Here is a 25738-nt window from a genome sequence, read left to right as displayed (position 1 = left end):
CCAAAGTGGTAAAGTAAATCATCCAAGGTCACATAGCCAATTTAGCGGCAGCGGCCAGATTCATACCCATTCCCACATCCCCAGTGGGTGGGTAGATGGAGGCCCAGGGAGGTGAGGTGGCTTGCACAGACTCTGGGACGAATGATAACAGAAAGCACAGCCCGTCCTGGTCCCACCGCACGGAATTCGGACAGGAACAGCTTGGGAGCCATCCTGGTCACTTGGTTTGGCCTGGCCTTCCGGTTGGAGGGAGACCAAAGCCTTGGATTATGCAAAGTCCCATGGCAAAGCAGGGACCTGATGGCCTGGGGCATGGGTGTCTGGGCATCTCGAGTCACTGGTATGTGTGGGTCACTCCCTAGCTTCAGAGTCTGTTTTTTTTTCTACTTGTCTCTGATTCAGAGAGCTGGAGGACACAGTGAGGAGTGTGTGTGTGTATGTGTGTGTGTGTGTGCACACGGGTGTGGATGTGTAGGAGAGAGGGGGAAGCTTGGGTGCAGGGTGAGGTATCTCTGTGGGCAGGGTATAGAAGGGCCGCCCTCAAATCTAAGGGAAAGCCACTCTCCCATCCCTGCTCTTGGGCCCAAGGCCAGGCCATAGAGCCCTGAGCAAACACTGCAGTTCAATTAGCTTCTCCCCACCCACTCAGGGGTCAGTGGGTTCAGGTTGGGGCGGGGGGAGGCGCTGGGACCCAAACCTTCAACTGGGAACTTTGTGCCCATTAAACCAGCGTGTGTCACCCGCTGACCCCCAACCTTCTCCAACTGCTCAGCCCCAGGCAAAGACCCCAGGTCAGTCCCAGGTGGCAAAGGGAATAAGGCAACGAGGCATCTGTCCTGTGGAGGAGGGAGGCTGCCGAGGACAGTCATTCCTTCCTCCACTTCTTCCACCTGCTGCTGCCTTTGCGTGGGATGCCACGACTTCCTTCTGGGAAATTGAGAACAGGTTCAAAAAGGGCATGGAGGGGGCGCCTGGGTGGCTCAGGGGTTGAGCATCTGCCTTTGGCTCAGGGCATGATCCCGGGGTCCTGGGATCGAGTCCTGCATCAGGCTCCTTGAGGGAAGACTGCTTCTCCCTCTGCCTGTGTCTCTGCCTCTCTCTGTGTCTCTTATGAATAAATAAATAAAATCTTTTTAAAAAAATGGGCATAGAGGGCTGGGAGGAGCGGGGGCAGGTTGCTGGATTCAGACTTCTGTCACTAGCGCCCTCGCAGTTCTTGGACCTGACATCATGTCCTTAGATGGTGGGGAAGTGGGCCTAGGGTTGGGTGACCCTGCCTGCACAGGTCCTCTCACATCTGAAAGCCCCATCCCCTGTTCCCCCAGGGGTTGCTGGCTCTGAGGGGCAGGGAGGATGCCCTGAAGCTCCTTTGTCTTTCGGAGCCTCGCAGGGTTCCCCAGCCCACTCCGCACTGGCAAGGCTGGAGGGGGCTGGGGAGATGACATGTGTATCAGTGCATGCAGGACAGGAGCACAGCCGGCTGGGGCTCCGGGCTGCCTGTGGCTGACTGCTGCCCTGGGCACCACTGCTATTTTGAAACAAATCATTCTTTAGTGTGCGTCCATCCCACACACTGCAGGATGTTTAGCTGCCACTCACTGGGTGACAGGAGGATCCCCTTTCCTTCAGACATTGCCAGATGTTCCTTGGGGGGCAAAATCACTCTCCATTGAGAACCACTGATTTCGGGCAAACGCATGTATCTATTTCTCTTTTTCTGGTTTTTGTCCCTTTTTGTTTATTCTATGTCTCTCTGTTTCTGTTTTTCCTTTCTCGTTGGCTCTCTTTGCAATTGTATCTCCTACCTTGGTCTGAGTGTGTAGTAGCACATGTGGGGTCTGTGTGCATGTGTATGTTGGGTGTGCAGGTGTGCAGGTGTGCATGCAAGTGTGTGCTGTGGTATATGATGTGGTGCGTGTGCATGTGGTAAGTGTGGGGTTGTAGCGTATGATATGCTTTGTGTGTGTGTGTGCATGTGTGTGTGGTATGTGAATGGTGGCCTATGATGTGGCGTGTGTGGTCTGTGTGTGGTTGTAGAGTATGATGTGAAGCAGGTGTGTATGTGGTGTGTGAGCAGCAGTCTATGATGTGGGTTGTGTGCATGTGCAGTCTATGTATGAGTGTGTGTGTGCATGTGTGTGGTTGTGGTGTATGATGGGTATGGGGGTGTGCATGTGTGTGTGAGCGGTGGTCTATGACACGGGCTGTGTGTGTCCACGACTCTGAGTGGCCTCTCTGGATCCCCTGGTTCTTTTTCCTCTTTCATCTCTGCTCCCTGTGTCCTCGTCCAGCTGGCCACATCACGCCACGCCTGCTGCCCATACCTTCCAGGAGGGTGTCTCCTTCGCTGTGAGGGTGTGCGGTGCATGCCGGCCTGGCTACAAAGGAAAAGCAGGCGAGAGGCTGCGAGGATGGAGGCGGCACAGGGCAGCGAGGTCAAAGCCGCTGCTCACTCAGCCTGGAGTTTGTTCCAGTCACTGGGTTCACAGCCCTGTGTGCCAGCTCATGAAGGCTGCACGGGAGCGGGCGGCAGGTCAGCAGGTGAACAAGTGCGCACACACGCCCTTTCCCCACCCCTGCCCCCCCCACGCAGGCAGGCGCCCAGAGCCGCCCAGGGACTCTGCAGATGGTGGTCTGCTGAGCAGCCGGACTGGGAGCCAGATGCACTGGGCTCTAGCACTGGATCGGGGGTCCCCGGGGGGCAGTTTGTGCTAGAAGCCCTCTAAGCTTCTCCTCAACTCAAACATCCTGCGATTCTTTTTTTTTTTTTTTTAAGATTGTATTTATTTATTTATTCATGAGAGACACAGAGAGAGGCAGAGACACAGGCAGAGGGAGAAGCAGGCCCCGTGCAGGGAGCCCGATGCAGGACTCGATCCCAGGACCCTGGGAATATGTCCTGAGCCGAAGGCAGGCGCTCAACCGCTGAGCTGCCCTGGTGCCCCTCATCCTGCGATTCTAACCAAAGAGGAGTTACCTGAGTTCCTTCAGCTTTCGTAGGTCAGGAGGTCTATGTTGTTGCCGACTGTCACATACTTTTGGCCAAAATGCAGCCTTCGTCCCCAGCCCCCTCTGTCCCGTTGCTGACTGTGGCTTCATCCCTTTGCGCTCGTGCCCTGCACGTCCAGCCTGGGCCGGCCTAAGCGCCCCCGCCATGGGGCATGCTGTGCAGGAGCTCCAGCCTCTGCTGGCTTGAAGACATCTGGTCAGGGCCCAGGAGAACACGGTCGGGGAGCAGAGCTGGTGGCAGAAACGGGGCCAGGAAAAAGGGGAGATGCTGCGACCAACAGCAGCTTGCTGCTAACTCCACCTCCTCAGTTAGGCATGCACATGGCACCTGGCATGTATTTATGCAAGGAATCCTGGTGTCAAATGAAGCAGTAGGTCATAGCAAGAGTTTATTTTATTTTTTTTAATATATAGAGAGAATCAGGGGAGAGGGGCAGAGGGAGAGAGAAATTTTTTTTTTTTTAAGATTTCATTTATTTACTCATGAAAGACACACAGAGAGAGAGGCAGAGACACAGGCAGAGGGAGAAGCAGGCTCCATGTAGGGAGCCCGATGTGGGACTCGATCCCGGGACTCCAGGATCATGCCTTGGGCCGAAGGCAGGCGCTAAACCGCTGAGCCACCCAGGGATCCCTGCATAGCAAGATTTTAGAGCGGTTGTGGTGTGTGTGTACATGTGCATCTGTGTTCCGGTGTCTGGTGTAGGAGCCATTGGTTCTCCTGGACCATGACCCCCTTTCAGAATGTGCTCAAAGGTGGGCATATGGACTATGGGATGTAGGGGAAGGAACATCCTTCTTGACCCATGCCCATGTCCCTCCACTGTCAGATTCTCCCCTCCCTCCACTCCACCTCGAATGAAAGATTTTCTGAGCCAGCCTTGCGGGGTTTCCCTGGGTTGGTAGCCCCTCCATCACCTTCTCAGAGCATCTTGTCTCCTAAACCCTCTATCTGGAAGGTGAAGCTTTAGAAGGAGCCTGAGCTGCCTCTGATTCTCCCCTGAGGCCTCTAGAGACTGGAGTCCTATGGCCCAAGGCCTGGGCCAGCCCCTCTGGAGATAGGGCAGTGTGCAAGAGCGTGTCAAAGTCCACAGCCCTCCTGCTGGCCACATAGTCCCAGACTCCTGCACTTCCTCCCCTCCCCCAGACCCTGAGGTCTCTTCCTCCCAAACCCAGACCCCTCTGCTCAGCCACCTGCCCTACCCTCTCTCGTCCCACCATACCTGGAACAGAGAGGTTCCTCTCCAGCAGGTGCTGCAGCCAACTGCGAAAGAGGCTGAGGGTGTGCAGCCCCCAAAGACCTTCCCAAATATGCCAAATGTGCCATGAGGCTGGTTTCTGGAAGAGGTGAAAGAGAGCAAGATGTGTAACCAAAACAGCAGCATTCCAATCCCAGTTGGACCAGAAATCACTGTGGGACCTTGGCCAAGTCACTTACCTTTGAGTTTCCTGATCTGCAAATATAAGGACTCTTCAGTTCTCAAGTTTTCCTGTTCCCTTCCACACTCCGCTTCCCCAGGGAGCCCCTCTCACCTCCTAAGTGTGGACAGGATGGAGCTCAGAGCAACCTCCTCTCTCTCGGGGGGTGGGGGGGGGATTGTGTGTTCTTTGTCTCTGTATCACTGGGGCAGATGCTCTTCCAAGCAGAGAAGAGAAAGAGAAGGTCAGCAGGCAGGACTTGGGGCCACATGGCTCTGATCACCCTGTAGCTTTACAAATGGCAAGATCCCGTGACCCCCCAAATTGTAAGTGGAGAGAGGGTAAATCTCCCCCCCACCCCACAATTCCCAGAGCGCTGACACCCAGAGACGAGGCTGCGGCCATCCGCCAGGGTGGGAAGGGGCTGGCTCTCCACTCCACTCTGTTTCACTCTGGGCAGCGTTCCCCATGCTGGGCTCAGGGTGTGCGAGGAAGGAGCCGTGGGGCCGCTGGGCCTTGAGTAAACAGCCTTGGTTTGGGGCTCAGGAGAAAGGGTCTACATAGCCATTATCCCAAATCGGATCACTGTTATTAAAAACCCCCAATCAAAAGCATGTGCTCAAACTGGGGGCCACAGCCTTCTCCGCAGCAGCCCTCAGTGGCAGCCCTTTATCAGCGATCTTCCCCCAGATTTGACCCCACCTGCACTTCTTACTCTTTCTCTGTCCCCACCCGAACAAACTCAGTGAAAGGGCAATGGGCCGTGATAAGAACTCTTTCAAATTCTATTTATTTAGCTCAAGCACTCACGCAGACACCCCAGAAACTTCGTCATAAAAACCAAGCAAAATGCCAGACTTGTTCTCAAAGCAGGGCCATTGCTGAATGCGTACACACGGGCACGTGCAGACCGGGAAGGGAAGGTGAGGGCAAACGGTCTGCCTCCTCCCGAGGGCTGGTCTGGGAGCCCAGGGTGAGGACTCAAGGAGCGGCTGGGTACAGAGCTGAACGGGGAGGGCAGAAACGGGCTGGGCTTCGAGCCCAGGACCCTGAGAGGCAGATCTGGGCAGGAGCTGGGACTCCTCTTCCCAAAGCTGGGCTTGGATGGACCCCAGCAAGAAGGGGAGGCCTCCCCACGTGGCCAAGCAGACTGTGGGGCAGATACCTGAGCAGGGCGTGGTGGGAGGCTGAGAGCAAGGTGGAGAGGCAGGGGCCAGGGGGCCAGCAGGTACAAGGGAGGGACTGAGGAGCATTCTCCAGAAGGCTGTTGGGCAATTCTGGACCTTCCTAGGCCCCAAGAGCCTGAGGTCGTTAGGAGACACTTGGAAATAAAAAGCTCTTCGCTGTCGGGCACCTCCCCAGCCACCTGAGCCCACAACGCATAGGCTTCCCCCAACACGGCGCCCTCCGTGTGGAGGACCTGGTGCACATGGGGCGTGTGGCTGGTACTGGTACCTGCAGGGGGGCACGCGGTGGAATTTCCTGTTAGGGATCTGGTCACAGGCCCCAGGGAACCAGCGCTGCCATCCACACGCTGTGCCCCTGGGACAGTTCTCAGGCCCCTGGCTGCCCTCCCCGGTCCCTCCCCCTTCTCCTGGCCTTGCTGAGGCTCCCAGCTCCAAGAGCTGACTTTGATGTGTCCAGGAGGCTACAGGGAAGTCCAGGAACCATGACGCAGTCAGGGCTGGGCCTAAAAGCCTTACACACAGACCAGAGTACAGGAGACGTCAGAGCACACGGCTGCCTACCGGAGCCTATGTGGAAGGTGCTAGTATGTGACTCAAGTTAAAATGCACGCTGTCCAGGGGTGGGAGGGGCCATGGATGTAGGGTCATAGGTATGCAAGTGCCGTGAGCTAGCATCACGCCTGGGGGCCTCTGAGTTCCATCCTCTGCAGGCCGGGTGTAGAGGCTGGCGGCCCTCCCACCTGGGTCTGGATTTGCCCATCTGTCCACACCAGATATCGAGGGAGCTATTGTGGTGACAGGTCTCTCCAGGGGCCCGGAAGCCCGGATTATCGTCCTGCCCTGTATTGGAGAGATCAGCAACCTCGATCACACAATCTCTCCAAGAATTGGCTTCCTTATCTGTAAAGTGAGGATAGAAATCTTGCCCTATTTACTCTAAAGGGTGGTTCTTTGGCTTAGAGAGGATAATGGACTCAGAAGACGCTATGTACAGTGTCGCATGAATACAAGTCATTTGCTTTATCGTTGTTGCTTGGGTGGGAGTCTTTGAAATTGAAACAGCCAGGAAATCACTTTCTGGTAGAAATGTTAGACTCTCTTGCTTCAGGGACCCCGAATCTTGTAGGGGAAGGAGCACGTGCCTCGAGACCAAATGCATTTGGGTTTGAAGTCAGACGCTGCTGGTTACTAGTTGAGCTCAGGCAAAGGAGGCCACCGCTCGGGCTTCAGCTTCCTGCCCACCAAATGAGCAGAGTCATACTCATGTGACCTCAGGCAAGGAGCTCCCCTTCCCTCGTGAGGAGGTGACCCGCGTGAGGCTCCTGGCCCACAGCAAATCCACAGTCAGAGCCTCTGTTTCTAGTCCTTTGTCCCTCTCTTCTGCTGCTGCTTTTGTGTCTTGGAGCCCTTTCAGTAACCAGCTTACCCTCCCATGGGCCAGTCCCACCCCTCGTGGGACCAGAGCAGATCTGACCTGTTGCCGCCTGCACAGGATGGGTTTCCATACGGTTCATCCCATTGACCTCACCCACCCCTTGTCCCTTCCAAAGAGGCAGTTTCATCAAACTGAACTGCCTGGCTCACCACTGAACTGAGTAGGGAAGAAATAGGGTCTGTGGCATTTTCCTCCCACCAGGCCCCGTGACCACGACAATCCTGCCCCAGTTCAGGAGAGGCCTCAGATTATCTGGCTCACAGGCTCCAGTTCATCCCTTGAAGCGGAAGTCAAAATCCCATTGTCTCTTGTCTTCCCCCTGTACCGCCGTCACTCTGTGGGGCCTGGTCCCGCCTCTTCTGTGCCTGATCTCCCTTCTTCGTGCCCTTGTGCGAAGCAAGAGTACGGCATTAACATTGTCCCCTTACCTGCCTATCTCCCCACTGGCGGAGCCTCACAGGAAGAGGTCAAAGCACAGTGTGTCTTCTTTGTCCCCATCAGAGCACCTGGTGTAGAGTGCATGTTGAATTGTGTTTTATGGAGAATGGTCTGCGCCGAGGAAACTGCAAGGTATTTAGTGGGTACATTTTCTTTCCTAGGCCCCAAAGGGAAAGGTGGGTCGGTGTGCAGGAGAGCGGCCCAGAAGGTGACAGGGGAACAACGGGAGGAGGCAGGGGACCCTGCACGTGTATGTGTGTGTGTGTGTGTGTGTATGTGTGTGTGTGTCCCCTTGGAGGAAAGGGGGTATTTGTCAATCCCCAGCGCACACCACAGAGAGAATGACCTTGGAAGCACCTTGGAAGGTGAAGTGAGCAGCTTCGGGGCGGGGGGTGTACACTGAAGCACCTAGGGCTGTCCCCGCTCCCTCCAGCCCACCCTCCTATCCTGAGGACCCCTTCCTGGCTGGCCCAGGACCCCGGGGGAGGCAGTGACCCCTGACCTAAGACCCAGAGGGTCTGGGACAGAGGCCACGGGGCCTGGGAGCTGTCTTCTTGTCCACCAGGTTCACACGAGGAGGGGCAGGGAAGGTGAAGAGGCAGACAGTTCCTCATGTCTGGGCAAAGGAGGAACAATTTGCCACTGTCCTCTCTGGGCCTGGTTTACGTGGTGAGAAGGGCTGGAGTCTGGGAGTCCTTGGGAGGAGGGACTAGCCCTCATCCATCTGGGAGTGATGCTCTCTGACCCTGGGTGGAGTCTCTGAGGACTTGGTCAGAGGTCAGTCACCTAATGGAGCCACAGTCACCAATTTCTCTCTCTCCCTTACCTTCTTGTCTCTGAAGCAGGAGGAGGCGCTCGGTGAGGGTTGAGGAACAGCAGAGGGAGTGAGAGCATGAGAGAAGTGAACTCGCACAAGGCAGAGACAACTGCCATGCCAACTTGTAACATCAGTAAGACCTCGGTGGCCCACGTGCTTTCAGGCGTGTGCCGCTACTATTGTCACAACCGCGGCAGGTGGATGACGCAGAAGGCCTCAGCTAATACTGCAGCAGAGTGCGGGAACTGAAATTGGGTTTTACCTGCACCTGTCATCCCTAAAGGGCTCCACAGCCCGGGCAGGAGGCTGTTCTGGAAGCACATCCAGCAGCAGGATGGGAAGGGGCCGAAGCCCTGCGGGGCCGCAACCATCACCCATCGCTGGGCACGAGCGCAGGCTCAGATCCCCCCTCACAGGAGCCCTGCAGCCTGGGAGAGCTGGGGACCCACGCTCCGTCCCTCCAGCTGCAGCCAGGCCTTGCACAAGCCTCCCTCCCTCGGGCCCCGTGGCCATAACCGCCGCCTCCTCAGTGCCAGGGTTAACAGAGAAGTGGCACAAACAAAGGCAGGTGTGTCCGGTCCTGCCCCAGGTGGCTTTAACCTGGCCGCACCCCCCTCTCCCTAGCGGAGACAGGGGGCCAGCCTCTCCTGTTGGGGTGACACGGGTTCAAGTATTCCTTTCCTTGCACATTTCTCATTTTCGCCTTCGTTAGGCTTCTTGACACCCCGTGGAGGCATTTTCTCAGCTACCCACTGAATGATCTTGGGGGGGGGGGGGCCAGGGTCCAGAGGATGCCGCAGTCCGCCCCTCCTCCGGTGCCCCTTCTTCGCCCACCTGGAGCATCCGCCCTCCAGGACCCCTGGGCCAGCGCTTACTTTCCTCATCTGTGCTTGGGCTCTCCCCGCCCCGTCTGTGTCCCAGCGCCCCACCTTATCTTGCAGTCCTCCAGCCCAGCAGGCGGGAGGGAACCGACCTCTGCCCTTCCTTCCAAGGCTGCAGGCGGCCCATTCCTCAAGGGCTACCCAGCCATTCCTACCAGAACCCAGAAACCTGTCAATAAAATGCTTTGCAAACAAGCTAGAAGACCTTTTGTAAAGTCCAGTGATGCCTTCTTCGGCAGCAAAACCTCCTGTGCCTTCCTGCCCCTCCTCTCCAAGGTGCCCAGGAGCTAGAGTTTTCCGCATCCGGGGAGGGAGGAGACGGGAAGGAGAATGCGAACTGTTTGGGGGTACCCAAAGAATTCCTGAGACAGGAACATGAGCATCTCTTTTGCCCTGTTCCCCATTTCCTATCCCAGGAGCCTGTAAATGAACCTGGCATCTGCTTGGCAGCACAAAACACCTGCCGACTATTTTAACACGCACACAGTTCGCTTGCTGCGTCTGCTGTGCAGTACATCGATGTCTGTGCACGCTGCTTCCCCCTTCTCACCTGGGCTCCAGAGGCAGGTGCAGAATCTTGTCTATTGCCTTGAATGCTTTTTTCAGAGGGTGCCACATACCAGAGGTTCAGTAAGATCTGTTCCAGGGCTTTGCTGTTGGGGTTCTTCCCTCCTTTCCCTCTTCCTTATGATATTCCACATCCCTTCCTCAGCCTCCTCCTCCTTCCCACTCTCTTTCTCTCTCTCTCTCTCTCTCTCACACACACACACACACACAGAAGTATATTTAACCTGAAAATTTCCCCAGTAATCACATTTGCATTGTTTTTTTATCTTTTTCAAAGTGTTTCTAACCATATTATGTACTTACCTTGATTATTACAGCCCCACTCAAAAGGCAGGTATTTTTTTTTTTTACCACCTTTGACAGATGGGAAAAAACTCAAGCATGGCCAGTGAGAGAGCTTAGAATAAAAACCGGTCAATCATTCATAGATCTAGTTAATGAATATTTATTGCACACTACATTGTACTAGGAATTATGCCAGACTTTGGGAACACAGTGATGAATAAGATAGACACCATCTTTGTCTTTGTGGAGCTTACAGTCTACTAAAGAAAACAGACATTGAAACAAATAAGTACAGATAAGACACAGGATGCATATACAAAAGAAAATGTGGGTAGCCTGGAAACGTAAAGTAGATGGACTCTAACTAGCCTACGGGCCAGCACCCCCACACAAGCACACACAACCGATGTACGACCATGAGGCTGAGACCAACAAGATGACTGGAAGTCAGCAAGATGGAAGGGAGAATGGTGCAGGGAGGTAGAAAGGTCCAGAGGATTGTGAAGGCCAAGAAGAAGAAGAACATGGCACTATCCAGGAACTAACAGAAATCCAGGGCAGTGAAATAAAAGCTTGAGAGAAGAGAGGTGTGGGGAGGCTGGAGGGTTGCCCAGGGTCGGCTTATGGAGGGTTTCCAGAAGACCACACTTGGGACAGGAATCACCTCTTACAAAAAACCCTCCTGGCGTAGTGTGGACAATGGATTAAAGAAAACTGAGACTGCAGGCAAAGAGAGCAGTTAGAAACCTACTCTTGGAACACAGAAGGGTTCTGAGAGGCAGAGAGACAAATGGAAGATTTTTATATTGGTATGGAACAGTCTTCAAAATGTATTAAGTAAAAAAAGAGCAAAAATTGGTTTTCTAATAAACTGTACCATTATATGCATTTTTAAGGGGGATACCTACATACATGTGCTTGGGTATACACAGAGTCTTTTTAGAAGGATAAACTTTGATTGATGAATGTCCCTGGAGATAATACCAGAGGGGCCAAGACAGAGGTAGGAAAGCCTTTTTTGCCTATATATCTTACGTGCTCTTTGAATTCTGTGCTATGTCCTGTATTATCTAATCAAAATGAATTCTTTTCAAGGTCGATGTTTTAGGGAACAGAATCCACAAGATTTGAGATTTACTGGATCTGAGAGTTGAAAGAAATGTGTTGAAGATGACGCCCGGATTCTGGCTTAGGCAACTTTGCCTACCATTTGGTCGGGAACTCTGGTGGAGGAGCAGGTTTGGTGAGGAAAAAAAGCTGTTCAGTTTGGGACATGTTGAGTTTGAGGTGCTTGTAAAATATCCAGGTTCAGCTGTCTAATAGATAGGCATCCAAGCTGTTCATGCCTGGAGCTTAGGAGACAGATCTGAACCAAAGATAGGGAGTGGGGAGTCATGAACATGTGCATGTTAATACAACCTGCAGAAGCAAATGAGACTGCCCAGGTGGTGAGAAAAACAGAGAGCCTTGTGGACCAAAAATATTTAAGGGATTTTGGAAGAGAAGCAGCCAGCGTGGTAGGAGTGTGTGGCACTAAGGTGGTGAGATCACGGTGGTGAGTGGCCGACTACAGTCTGAAGGCTACTGAGAGTTCAGGCAAGATTGAAACTGTTTGGCGAGCTTAGCCAGAGGTAGATAACATGAGAGATGTCAGCAGCATGGAGAGGCAAGGTCAAATCACAATGGGTTGAGGACTCAGTGTGAGGTCAGTAGACAATGGAGGCTTCTCTAAGAAGCTTGGCCCTGAAGAGGGAGTAGAAAGATAGGGCAATAGCTGGCTGGAAGGAGGGAGAAGGGTTGAGGGAGGGTGTTTGCCTTTCCTCTGAAGATGGGAAAGAATAGAGCATGGTTATTTGCTGACCCCCAGGGCTAGCAGAGAGGGAGGGAGTGCGATACACAAATGAGAAGATACACAAAAGAGGATGGCGATGGACATGGCCGTCTGAAGAGAGAGAAAGAAAACTGAATGTGGAACTCAGATGGAAATTTAGCTTTACACAAGAGAGGAAGCGCTTCTATTGTAAGGAAAATAAGAGGAGTCGTGATGACTGAGCACTTTTAGAAACCCTGCCTGTGGTCCAGCGTGTAGAACCGTGTGCCTGTGCATTCCTGTGATCCCTCATTGTTCCACACTCATCTGTGCTTTGTAGGAGCACCTAGATGATCCTGGCAGTTTCACAAATCCCACTTACCTCTTGGCTATTCCAGACCACGGTCTTCCTAAAAGATATTATGGCTTTTGCGTGAGGGTGTTGATAGGGCTGGGGTGAGATGCAAAGGACTGGAGACAAGAGGGAGGCTGCCATAAGCCCGGTACTGGGTGCCCTGGACACTGGCTCCCAGTTTCCACCCTGGAGAGGGATGGCCCACCCTGCATTGTTGCTGCGACCCCACAATTCAGCACAGGGGCAGAGGGAGCCAATTCAGGTTGGCTGCTGCAGGAGACGTAGCCAGGAGCCTGCTAACTCCATGCACAAGGATGATGAGCTGCTAATGAGCCACCTGAGGGACATACCCAGGACAGTCCCATAAAAGAAATGATTGAGCTGTTCAAGCACAGAAAGGCATAATTTACCACACTTATTTAAACATACACCTGAACACACATGAGATACAAACACTTTAGACTGTGAACCTCAACAAGCAAGGATAAGACAACTCAAAAACAACAAAAAACACGATTCAAACATAGCTGAGGCACTCGAATAGCTATTTCTCCAAAAATAAATATACAAAGGGCCAACGAATGTATGAAAAGATGTTCATTGTCACTCGTCATTGGGAAAATACAAATCAAAACCACAATGAGATACTACTCCGTATCCATTCGGATGGCTATTATCGAAAGAAGAAGAAGAAAGAGGAGGAGGGTAGGGAGGAGGAGAAGAAGACGGAGAAAGAAAAGAAAAACAAAAAACAGTGTGGCAATTCCTCAAAAAATTAAATAGTAATTGTCATAAGATCCAGCAATTCCACATCTAGGGATATACCCAAAGGAACTGCAAGCAAGGACTTGAAGAGAATTATACACCGATGTTCATAGCAGTATTACTCACAATAGCCAGAAGGTGGAAACAACCCGACATCAGGGGATGAATGGATAAATAAAATACGGCCTATCCATACGGTGAAATATTATTTGGCCTTTAAAAGGAATAAAATTCCAATACCTGCTGCAACATGGATGGATTTTGAAAATATTATGCTAAGCAAAATAAAACAGACACACTAGGACTAGTAATGCATGATTCCACTTCCCTGAGGCACCTAGAGGAGGCAAATTCATAGACACAAAGTAGCATATTGGTTCTCAGGGGCTGTGCGGAGAAGATAGTGGGGAGTTCATGTTTAAGGAGTACAAGAGTTCCGGTTCCAGATGATGAACTCGTCCTGAAGATGAAGAGTAGTGATGGTGATGCAACAATATAAGTGGACTTAATGTCACTGAATTGTATCCCTGGAAGTGGTTAAAATAGTAAATTTTATGTTATCTGTATTTTCCCATAATAGAATTATTTTAAAAATAAGACAAGGGTAAAGAACATTTCTTCTTGAAGTTTTCTAGTTGGGGTTTGGTTGCTAGGTAAGGAGAGAGTCCTACAGGGGTATAAGGCAAAGGGAAGGTCCACGGACCTCAGTGCCACACCTGGCTCTTCCCACGGTAAGCCTTGTGGGACCAGGCAGGCTTCACAGCTTACTACGTTCTAGTGCCTGTGTGAGGCAGAGAGAGAGAGATGATTCACATGACAGTCTAATACCCCTACCTCTTGTCTTTGATGGCCAAGTCCAACTTTGCTTGAAGAGATACCTTCTTTTCTCAAGATGTGGGACTTCCAGGAACCAGGGAGATATGTGGGGCAACAGATGCCCACTGCCCATCTCCAGAAATGCTGATGTGGAGGGTGAGACATGGCCTTTAAGAATTATTCTGTTGAGCCCCTCCCCATGATTAAGAGGCATGAACATTGGATACTGCCCCCCATCTAGGCCCACCTGTTTGCCAGGCCAACAGTAACACGGGTCCTCATCATAAATGATAGATATTGTCCTCTCCATCCCCCTCGCCAAGGTCCAGCCCGAGATTCACATGTCCCAGGGTGTTGCGACGAAGGATCTCCCAGCCCCGGTGGCTGCTGCTGTGAGATGTGGTCCGGGACAGGGAAGGGGTGGGGGGGGCCAGAGAGGCTCTGGCTAGGGTCCCACTTTCAGTCACAGAAACAGAGGGCTGTTTATCAGAAAGCTGCTCTTGTCCATCCTCCTTGTCTGAACCCTTGAAAGCTTCCACGTAGCGAAGCACTCGCAAAGGATTTTGATCATGGTGGTTCTCGACTCTGAGGAGGGCAAAGAGGAAGGGACTCAGTTGAGGTGAAGAGAAAGGACTGTGATGGGAAGGAGAGGTGGAAAGAATGCATGAAAGAAACATAATCAAGAGGACAGGGGAAGGAAGGGACCAGAGTCCCAGGATCAAATGGAGGGAAATTCAGTAGAATGGAGGGTAACGTGGGATAGAGACCAAAGAGGTAAGCAGTCAGGATTTGGAGGGTAGTGGGGCATGTGTGTGTGTGTGATAGTGAACACGAAAGAGAAAATGGAGAGAGGGGGGAGAGCCAGGTCAGGAGCTGAAGGTAGAGTATGGAGAAGGTTAGCTTCAAGGCAACAATATACTAGAAACGAGGGTCAGGTAGTAAGAAACCTAGAGCAAGTTGGGTTGCCCATGCCCACATCTGAGCACGGACACATATATGGCCTCCCAGATGTTACTGCCCTGATGTACCCAGAGCCTGGCATCAGCTATCAGGGGTCTTGTCATCCTTGTCATCCTCCTTGTTGGCTCTACCCACCTTTCCTAACAGGTTAATGCAGTCTCACTTTATAGAGTGATGTCTTCTTTGAGTCCAACTGGGGATCTTAGGAATGAAAAGGTGTGTAATAGATGTGGAACTGGTCACCCTACTCCCATGACCTCACACTTGTTGGCAGTTCACACGTACACACAGTCACTCACCGCAGGAACCAGCGGTCCCCCAGCCCATACTGGCACCCGCAGATCCCAGAGCGAGGCCACAGGCAGCGAGGCAGCTTCCGCTCCAGCATCACCGTGGTGGCCACCACCTGGGAGGAGTGAGAGGTAGAGGAGACTCAGAAAGTCATGAGGTTTCAGGGAACACTGGAGGCTGCCGACATAGGGAACAAAGAAAAACCTGTCAGATAAGGACACCAGAGACTGGGAAGATGACAGTCCTTTAGCCATGCCCTAGCCCATGCCAGGCATCCTGCTACGTGCTTTACTCATCATTCATCGTAAAAGGAGAGAGAATATCTTATGAGTGTTTTCAATAAAACTGTGACCCCTACATTACTATTCACATTCATAGAAAATGAGTCACTCCAAACTAATTTCATTTGCTTTTTTAAAGTCAAGCCATAGACTAGCTATCTTGATTTAAATAAAATGATTAAACAGAACCTCTATGATCATGGGGAATGAAGCGATGCTACCAGTGTTCAGGGAATTTGCAGCAAATTAAATACCCATATCCTACAAAGAAAAAGAGTAGGTTAATGACTGTAAACTTGGCAGGGAAAGTTCCAGGGGCACGTCACATGTTCTGTCCTTTGACCAGCCCTCATTAATTACTTAGATGAAACATAGAAGACAAGCTTATCAAATATGCCTGTGACACAAAAGGGGAGGGATATACAAAATGTGAGACGACAGAAGCAATATAAAAATGATCTCACTAGACTGGAATGCTGGTCAAAAACCAATAATGTGAAATTTAAGAGAACCAAATGTGAGGTCCTCTGTTTATGTTTAAACCCAAAGTACCTGTGTAAGTACAGGAAAACAGCAAAGGGGCTTCACGAATGAAGTTGCATAACAAAGATGCAGGGGTTCTAGTTGATCATGACCTTGGTAAGGGTGTATGGTATGTCTGCTAAGACACCTGACTCAATTTGAGGTACCATTTATGGTACCCAAATTATATTTTTTGGACACTGTAGTGTCCAAAGCAAGGAAAGGTATGATTTATACTGGATTCCTCAATCCTATTAAGACCATTCTAGTTTTGAAAGGACTATATACGGTCTTGGTTAGTTAGAGGCATTAGTAATGCTTAAAGTAGCCCCATTCCCCATGTCATATTCTTCTTCTCAATTTCTTAGTTGCACCAAGTTCCTGCCAATGTTAGAGCGCTCAATCATTTGTTCCCTTTCCCTATATAGCTCTTCTCCTTCTTTATCTTGAAGAGGACATTTAAGGGGCTCCTGGGTGGCTCAGTAGGTTAAGTGTCTGCCTCCAGCTCAGGATGCAGATCCAGGGTCCTGGGATCGAGCCCCCCATCAGGCTCCCTGCTCAACAGACAGCCTGCTTCTCCCTCTCCTTCTGCTACTCCCTCAGCTTATGTGCTCTCTGTCAAATAAATAAATAAAATATTTTTTTGGAAAGGACATTTATGTGTCCTGTTATGCCATCAGTCAGCCCCTCCACCTTGTTCTGGTAACAGAACCTCTTCCACTTAGAGCATAACCCCTTTACCACCCTGTCCATCAGTCAGGGAAGACTGGACTGCACGCAGGCCTGGCTAATTAGCCTAATCTCCCCTAAACTCCACCACCATCATCACCCCTCTCCAGTCCTTGGCCTTAACCTCAAATTCAGGGATGCACTTATGGCTCAAACCTGTTGCAGTGAGATGGAACTTAGACTGGATTCTCAGAAGAAAGATGCTCTCTGAGGGGGTACATATGGCGCAGCATTAGGAGGCATGCAGAATACAACAGGAAAGGGGCCCTTGGAATTGTGCAGTGCAGTACATTTGCTCCTTCCTTTGGGAATTCGGAGCTTCTAGAAGGCATCTCACCAACATGATGGGAGAGACTGACTTAGGAGAATCTGGATAGGAGAGCAGGACAGAGAAACTGATGTCACGTGGGAAATGGAGCTACAGACTCTGGCCAGATATGCCTAGAGCTAGTTTAGTTCTTTAAACTTTCCAGTTATGGGAACCAACATATCCTCCACCCAGTGCCTTTCTTTCAAGTCTGTCTGAGTTTGGTTTTCTGTCCCTGTAACCAGGAGTCTTGATTGATACAACCTCTAACCTTCATCTCTTTCTCTGATTCTTCTTTCCTGGTTAATTCTTACCAATGTTGAGGGACTCATCTTAAATGTCACTCCATCAGGAAAGCATTTTTCCTGGGATGCCTGGGTGGCCCAACGGTTGAGCATCTGCCTTCAGCTCAGGTCGTGATCCTGGGGTCCTGGGAATCAAGTCCCACATCGGGCTCCCTGCAGGGAGCCTGCTTTTCCCTCTGCCTATGTTTCTGCCTCTCTGTGTATGTCTCTAATGAATAAATAAATAAAATCTTAAAAAAAAAAGGAAAGCATTTTCTGACTTTCCTATCATGTTCCTCTGTTGTTTCCTATTCTTAGCATCTTCTACTTCTCTGTAATACTTTTACTACTGTCACTGTACAGGCTTCCGGGAAGTCCACTGTTTAATGGCAGAGTTCCCAAACAGACTGTAGGCTCCATGATGACACAGATGCCATCTGTTGTGTTCATCCCAGCGTTCCCAGCTCCTAGACATTTTCCGACACATTACAGCCTCTAAGTAATCATTTTTAAGTGAATGGAAAGTCTGAGGGGATAAATGATGGCTGTGTCCAAAAGTCTGAATGGTGTTCATACAGAAGAGTGTTTTCTGTGTTATATGAGAAGAAAAGACTGGGGCTAAAGGATGGAATTGTAGAAAGATGGCTTTCAGCTCAAAGCAACATGGACATTTGTAGCAACAAAAACTTTTGGAATATGAAAAATCTCTCCTCCTCCCAGCCACTCTCCAAATCCATATAATAACATCCTAATGAGCATTAAAGTAGATATTAAATGACCCTTTGACTAATGAACAATTGATCGCTGGGTAGGAGCTCAATTAGAGGACCACTAAAGGTACTTCCAACTCTAAAATTGTATTATCCTCAATGATATAAAGAAAAAAATCATAGAGAAACAGGGAAAAGCAAATAGAAGATAAGGTCTGCATTGAAAAGTAGAATATGCAGGAGCACCTGGCAGGCTTAATCGGTAAAGCATGAGACTCTTAATCTCAGGGTTGTGAGTTCAAGTCCCATGTTGGGTGTAGAGATTACTTAAAAATAACAAATCTTTTTAAAAATAAATAAATTTAAAAAATAAAAACTAGAATATATAAGATTAAGACAGTTTCTAGTTCTCACTGGACCCAAGGTTGACTGTCAGTCAGATCTACTTTGCCCCTGTCATCAATACCTCCCCTTGAATCTACCCCTCTCATACCATTTTACCCTCCTTTTGTCTCTTCCTCTACCCAAATGTTCCTTTGTTGAGGTGACAACCCTACTGGATTATTCTGTGACTCTTCTAAGAGTCGTCTACCATAACATATTCCATTGTGATTTTTCTCTTCATATTCTTCCCCTTAGTAAAACTAACACTAATAAACTCACCTGGGCCCTCCAGAGCTCGTCCCGCTCATGGGCCACCCGCCAGTGTGTGTCACCCATCATGGCGATGAATAGGTTGAGCATAAGCAGTGTGGCGATGATGGTGAAGGCAAAGTAGACAATGCCAAACATGAAGGGCAAGTTCACTTCGTAGTTGGCAGGCCCATCAATGACGGTGAGGAAAAGCTCAAAGGTGCTGAACAGTGCCATAGGATAGTCATAGAATTGCCCCAGATTGGCTGGGTCCTCTGTCTGGAAAATGACATAGAACGCTGCTCCGCCCAAGAGTGGGCATGGAGTTGGGGAAACAGGGAGTTATCACAATAAGCATGGGCCTAGTCATAGCTCCATATACTTACACACTTGCAGACACACATATACGCCCATCAATGTACATATGTACATATGTGACTGTATACATGTAAGTCCCATTCTACATTTGGACCTGGCTAACCCTGAGATGTCAAATGACCAAGTTCATCACTCTGGACAGTGGTAATACTCAGCCATTTAGCAAAATGTGTATATAAAGTGTGTGTGTGTATGTATATTATATATATATATACATAAATATATATATATGATTTTTACATATGTATGCAAAAAATAAGTGACCTAACTGCTTTTACAATTTAGAAAATAGAATATTTAAAAGACAATTTGTTACAAGAATGCATAGAATCTTCAACAATTTCAAAGAACCAATATATGAAATGGCTAAAAGAAAAGCACCTTTAAAAAAAAAATCTCAGTGGCCTCTAGATAACCACCCATCACTCTGAGATTCCCTGGGTGAACTCGGACCATTATGGAGAAGGTTTTCCTGCTCAGTGTGGAGCCTACTAGACAATACTTTAGTACAGAATTAGAACCTTTAAAAGACTCCTGTCTGTATGGGGAACTGAAATACAAAGTAATCTCAAGAATGGAAATAGGGTCTCTGACAAAGCATTGCTTTTTTATTTACTGAAGCAAAAAGCAAGTGCAACAACCAAGAAGAGATGGTTTAAGAGATTCTGGGTATAGGACATATACAGAAGGCTACTCTGTCACCATGATCTAATTTTGTAATCGGTAAGTCACAATACCATATACTATATACTATACATATACCATATGCAACATATGCATACTATATGACTACACACACACTATGAGCAGTAATTTATGATGTGTGCAGATGGGGGGAGGGAGGGAGAAAGAATATATAAGGAATCTCCCAAATTAGTGGATTACCACAGTTTTACCCATCCATAGCTCAGATCTTGGGACTTTTTTAGTCTACTGTTTGGTAGGAATCCCTATTAAATGGAAATTCCTCAGATAAGAATAGTGTCCTCTGTACTAAAAGCCATGGTCTTTTAGAGTTGAGGGATCTTCAAATACTGACTAGGACATCCCCCTGTCTTTTGGATGTTTGGTTGCAGACATTAAAGGCTGGACTCAAGTTGCCAAATCTTACTGCTCTTCCATCCCCTAGCACTTTTCCCTAAGAACTTTCTCCTACTCATTCACTGCCCTCACCCTCCATCTCTCTCTGGTTGTTATTTTCTGACTGTGCTCCCCTCTCTACCCTGATGCTCCCCTCACCCCACCAGTGGCTTAGGCTGAGACTGAGCCCGGGCTCCCTCTTTCCTCAATCTCTCTTTATATCTCTATTTTTCTTCTGTTTTCCTCTCTCATTCTCAAACTCTCCAAAATTTTTTTAGTACCTCCTCTTTGAATTCTTTCCTTTTCTCCCAACTTCAATCACACGTAGAAACAAAAGTGTGTTCCATGTTATTGAATCTCTATGTTTCTTTTTCTGAAGTGTAAACACAGTAATTTGCACTGTCTCTGTTTGTTCACATAGTTTTCTGAGATCCGCAACTGGCCAGTCTTTCCTGTTTAATGGCTCTCCCTCTTGAAAGCTCTTCTTCTATCTCTTCTTTAAAGATCTTGCAGAGTGATTGGATTAGTCAACATGAATGTTATTGGCCCATAAATTCAGAGCACATGGTCTAAGCCAACCTGAGTGACCCTGATCCTATGGATATGAGTGTGCTTTTTGACTCAATTTCCACAGAGGTCCCGGGGCTAGGGAGCAAAACAGAGTACAAATGAGAACTGAGCAAGACTGAGCGAACTTTGAGGAGAACTGGACCCTATGACCTAGTAGAAGAGGGGACAGTGCTCTTACCTGAGGCAAATCCCAGAATAACCACAGCCATCAGCCAGCAAAAACGCATGAGGTCTCCAAAAATCATCTACAGGAAAAGGAAAGGGAGGCAGGGTGGAGTGACCCTTCTCCACCTGCCTCTGTGCAGCCAGCCTGCTAGATTGGAGGTCCCCTAGTTCCCCAGGATTCACTCAGAGCAGCGTTTTCCTGTTTGCTTCAATTTCCTTGCTCCGTCTAGAAAGATCCTACAGCTGAAGCCAGAGGAAGATGTGGGGAAAGCACTGACCTTCTGGATCATGATGCTGAAAGGACCAAGCATCTGGAATCCTCGAGCGAAGTACATAACACTGCACCAGCCCAGCACCAGGGCAATGGACATGGGCACCATCTCCCCGTTCATGTTGGAGAGCCGCATCACCATGGTCACTAGCACCATGCAGGCATAGATGATGCTGCAGGCATGGTGGGGAGGCAGGGAACAAGGAGTGAGAGAGGTAATATTCTTGGTCCCCTCAAGGATGGTGAAAACTTGGGTGGCATCCACTCAGTCTTACTTCTTACACTGAAAGCATGCATATGAACCCACTGGGGAGAAATCCCTGGAGGTGAGAGTCAACTGAGGTCCAAGTCCTGGAGACTAAATGGGAGATCTGGAGTAGTTCTGGCAAGGGAAGGCAGGGGACTGAAGGGAAGAGACACTCACATGATGACATGGAATGGCCCCCCGAGGATAGTCTGTCCAAAATAGCGAGAAGCACCAACCCTAAAGATGTCTGGGATCTGGGAAGAGACCAGTAAAACAAAAAGATGATGTGGACTACAGTTCATCCTGGGAACCCAGTATATGACCTCAGCTTGGACCCTGATTGTACCTCACCTCTAGGAGCAGGATGATCACAGCCCCGGTGATGGTTACCAATTCCCCCACTAGACGGATTTTATCCTGCTGAGTCACATAGGCTTCCTGTAGGGATAAATTCAGGGTAGGAAGTAGTTTTTTGTTGGATTGAGAGTCAAATCTTTTTGGGGGCAAGTGGTCTAAAGCAACTGAAGTCCATCCCAGATAAAGAAAACCTCTCATTATCACCACCATCACACCCCCACCCCCACCATTGTATTTATTATTGTAGCTAACTCAGTGATCAGGGTATTAGTCTATGTATCCATGGCTTAATATATGTTGTACATGCTAATAACATGAGCCACGCCTCCTAGCATGTCACTATTATATTGTGAGCAGTAATTTATGATGTGTGTACCAAGGGGCTGAGATCACATTTCAGAGCATCAACTTAGAAGGCTAAACCAACAGGAAGAGATATTAGTGGTTTGGGATGGTTTCAACTATGCTGAAAGTCCAGCTTTTCCAATCTTATTGTGGTCCTTGGAAGGTAGACTAGACCATAAACATATCACAGAATTCAGATTCCAGAATGGACCCAGAACCAACTAGCTTTAGCAAGACCTTGAATAAGCCACTAAACCTCTTTGGGACTGAGCTCTCTCATCTGTAAAATGGAGACTATAATGCTTTACTTTCCAGTGTTACTATGGAGATTATACTAGATGATGTATCTGGATGTAGTTTATAAACCAGAAAGCACTGTAGATGTATTTTTTCGTTGTGATTTTATTATGATTTGGCAACATAGAAAAGGTCAGGACAAAAGGTTAGAGACACTGAATGGATTTTAGTTTTGGACGGGTCCAAAGCTTAAATTTAGTTAAGGAAGTTCCCTGCCTTATCCTCAGCAGTGGATATAGAAGGTATAGCCCTAAGGTCAAGATAAAAGAAGACCATCCTCCTTGTGTACATGTGATTTTACAGAGAAAGTCTTACAACATTACACGTGTAGTGATAGAATTCTACAATAATGATTCTTAACATTTGGGGGGTTATGAGTGCATTGAAGAGTATCACTGAGACTGTAGATCCTCTTACCAGAAAACTATGTTCAGATATATATAATCCCCACATGAAATCATACAAATAATTTCAACACATTCAAGTACACTTTAGATTTTGTGGAACTCTCTTCTCTAAGATTACCTTTCTGAGTACTGCACCCAAGAAAAGAATTGAGAGTCCCTAGGGCCAGCGAGAAAGTTGATGATCTAAGCTAGGAGGGATGTCATCCCTCATTAGGCATAAGGAATGCTAATCATCTCTGTTCTGCTGATATATTGGAACCTCTAAGCATCCCTCAGCAGGCTACTTCAAGTGTGTAGTCACTGGTCCAGTGCGAGGCATAGCTTTGAAATAGGAAGAGATGCTATGTGGTAGGAGATGATCGATGAGATAAAGAAGGTACCACCAGCAGGACCCCCAATGGTTGCTGGGAAACTGATAGCTCAGAAAAAGTCAAGGATATAGCCTTTTTCAAAGAGTAGAACCAGACTTACCAACAGAGGGTAGAAATATTTCAAGTAATTCCTATGGGACCAGGAAAGATCAGAAAAAGAGCTGGTATCTATGTGGCTGGTAAACTATGTGATCTAACAATCTGTGGCTAGACTTCAGTGACTTCGTTGTTGTTTGTTGTTTAAAGAATTGATACTCTTTTGACAAACTGGTCAATTTTATTTTATCATCTAATGGGCAGTTTCCCTTTTGCCTTGCTTCCAAGGCGGCTCACAGGTTGTTTGTTTATTTTGGTTTGGTTCGGTTTGTTTTTTTTTTTTTTTTTTTTTTTATCTCAGCGCTAACTGAATCCCCCCACCTCTGTCTTGAAGTTCAGTTCATGGGCCTCGTTCTTCTTCTTTGCCCTCATGTTCCTATAGCATCTCTAATTGTAAAACGTTCCAACTCCTTTTGAGAGTCAGGTAGTGAGTAAGTAGTAGTATAAATAATAAGTACGTTAACTATGGAAACAAAATAACATTAAATGCAGAAATAAAATAACTGCATCTGTGATATATATATATAATTGTACAAAAATTTTGAATTCTTTTTAGAAGTTTGTATCTTGGTTAAGTATGTCTGGAAAACTGCCACCAACCTTTCTTTCATTGGCTCAACTAAGTAAAAGGAACACCACCCTTCGGCCCAGGGTTGTGGGGATCACGGGGCCCCTAGAGGACAGTGGGAGAGTGGCATCAGCTATTCCCTCAGGAAATGAAAGGGTGAAACCCCAACTGATGGAGATAGTTGGGGACAGTTTTGGTCACCACCCTCTCCTGGGGAATCCCCTCACCACCACCCCTCTGATTGTTTAACACATTCCTTTACAAGTTGGAGTTCTGGGGTGCCTGGGTGGCCCAGTCAGTTAAGTGGCTAACTCTTGATTTTAGCTCAGGTCATGATCTCAGGGTGGCGTGATCAAACCCCACACTGGGTTCTGCACTCAGTGGGGAGTTTGCTTGAGATTCTCTCTTTCCCTCTCCCTCTGCTTCCCCCGCCCCAGGCTTGTACTCTGTCTGTCAAATAAAACAAAAATAAACCAAGTAGGAATTCTGGACAAGTTCACCGGTGAGTAACAGACGTGTCCCAAGCTTTGTCACAGTTTCACTGGGATCTGACTGCCGTAAAGTAGATGCCTCCACAACTCTGTTCTCAAAAGTCCTCTCCCCTAAACCAAGCCACACAATGCCATAGTCTCCTGAGGGCCCCCTTCCTTGCTGCTGTCCAAGACTACCATACAAGACCCTCATGTAGAGGTTTTATCTTTAATTGCTCTCTCTAGAAAATAAAAGGTAATATATATGTGTAAAAGTTACAATAAAATAATGGCAATTTATACAACTCAATAGTGAAAAATAACAAATGATCTAATTAAAAACTTGTCAGAGGAACTGAATAAGTATTTTTCCAAAGAAGACATATAAAAGTGATCGACATCACCAATCACTAGGGAAATGCTAATCAAAACCAAAGTGATATATCACCTCACACCTGAGAGAATGAATATCATCAAAAAAAAAAAAAAAAACAGGGTATAACAATATTGGTGAAGATGTAGAGAAAGGGAACTCTTATGTGCTGTAGGAATGCAAATTGGTGCAGCCACTGTGGAAGACAGTATGGAGGTTCCTCACAAAATTAAAAATATAGCTGCCATATGATCCAGCAACCCCACTTCTGGGCATATATCCAGAAGAAATAAAGACAGGATCTTGAAGAGATGTCTGCACTCCCATATTCGTTGTAGCACTACTCATACTAGTCAAGATATGGAAACAGCCTAAGTGTTCATCAATGGATGAATGGATACAGAAGATATGGTGTATATAGACAATAAAATATTATTCAGCCACAAGAAAGCAGGAAATGTTGCCATTTGTGACAACATGGATGGACCTTAAGAGCATTATGCTAAGTAAAATAAGCTCAACAGAGAAAGACAAATACTGTATGGTGTCACTTATATGTGGAATCAAAAAAAAAAAAAAAAGACAAAATCCTAGAAACAGAGTAGAAAAATGGTTGCCAGGGCCTATTGGATGGAAGAAATAGGGAGAAGTTGGTAAAAAGGTATAAACTTTTAAAGCTTTAAGATGAGTAAGACCTAAGAACCTAATGTAAAATGGTTACATTTTAATGACTATAGTTTATTATATAAATGAAATTTGCTAAGAGAGGGGCACGGGGTGGTTCAGTCAGTTAAGTGCCCAACTCTTAGTTTCTACTCAGGTCGTGATCTCAGAGTCATAAGATCAAGCCCTGCATGGGGCTCTGCATTTAGTGGGGAGCCTGAATGAGATTCTCTCTCTCTCTCTCTCTCTCTCTCTCTCTGCCCCTGCCACTTGTACTCTCTTTCTAAAATAAATACATAAATCTTAAGAAAAAAAAATTTGCTAAGGGAGTGGAATTTAATTGCTCTCACCAAAAACTAACAAAGAAGATAAATATGTGAGGTAATGAGTGTATTAATGAACTAGATGGTGGGAACCCTTCCACCCTCCATACATACTCCAAATCATTGCAATGTACACTTTAGATACCTTGCAATTTTCTTTGTCAATTATACCTCAATAAAGATGAAAAAGTAATGGAACTATTGGGCTTCTAAACCACTTTGTTTTTCTTTTGGTTTTAAGGAGAAATCTAATGTT

The 25738-nt window shown here is 48.0% G+C and overlaps 1 protein-coding gene and 1 long non-coding RNA gene across 3 annotated transcripts in view; one reads left to right on the top strand and one right to left on the bottom strand.

Annotated features, from left to right (window-relative positions):
• Positions 1–255: 255 nt before the first annotated feature.
• Positions 256–8450, top strand: LOC140599602 (uncharacterized). The gene is made up of 3 exons (XR_012002431.1): positions 256–340; positions 7552–7620; positions 8331–8450. It is a non-coding gene; the product is annotated as an uncharacterized lncRNA (long non-coding RNA).
• Positions 8451–10182: 1732 nt separating this feature from the next.
• Positions 10183–25738, bottom strand: part of TRPV5 (transient receptor potential cation channel subfamily V member 5) — a 30046-nt gene continuing 14490 nt past the window's right edge. The window contains exons 9-15 of one of the 2 annotated variants that reach the window (XM_072762635.1): positions 21564–21650; positions 21390–21466; positions 20973–21138; positions 20708–20774; positions 18532–18800; positions 15044–15150; positions 12732–14369 (exon numbers count right to left, since the gene is read on the bottom strand). In XM_072762635.1, the coding sequence (XP_072618736.1) occupies positions 14066–14369; positions 15044–15150; positions 18532–18800; positions 20708–20774; positions 20973–21138; positions 21390–21466; positions 21564–21650 (1077 nt within the window). In that variant the 3' untranslated portion in view covers positions 12732–14065. Of the gene's footprint in view, positions 14370–15043; positions 15151–18531; positions 18801–20707; positions 20775–20972; positions 21139–21389; positions 21467–21563; positions 21651–25738 lie in introns of both variants that reach the window. The other variant, XM_072762636.1, reaches the window with a different exon arrangement.

Source organism: Vulpes vulpes, chromosome 7, assembly GCF_048418805.1.
Source record: "Vulpes vulpes isolate BD-2025 chromosome 7, VulVul3, whole genome shotgun sequence".
NCBI classification, from domain to species: domain Eukaryota; kingdom Metazoa; phylum Chordata; class Mammalia; order Carnivora; family Canidae; genus Vulpes; species Vulpes vulpes.
The sequence above is the reverse complement of the archived record's forward strand: the minus strand, read 5'-3'. Positions and strand labels throughout refer to the sequence as shown.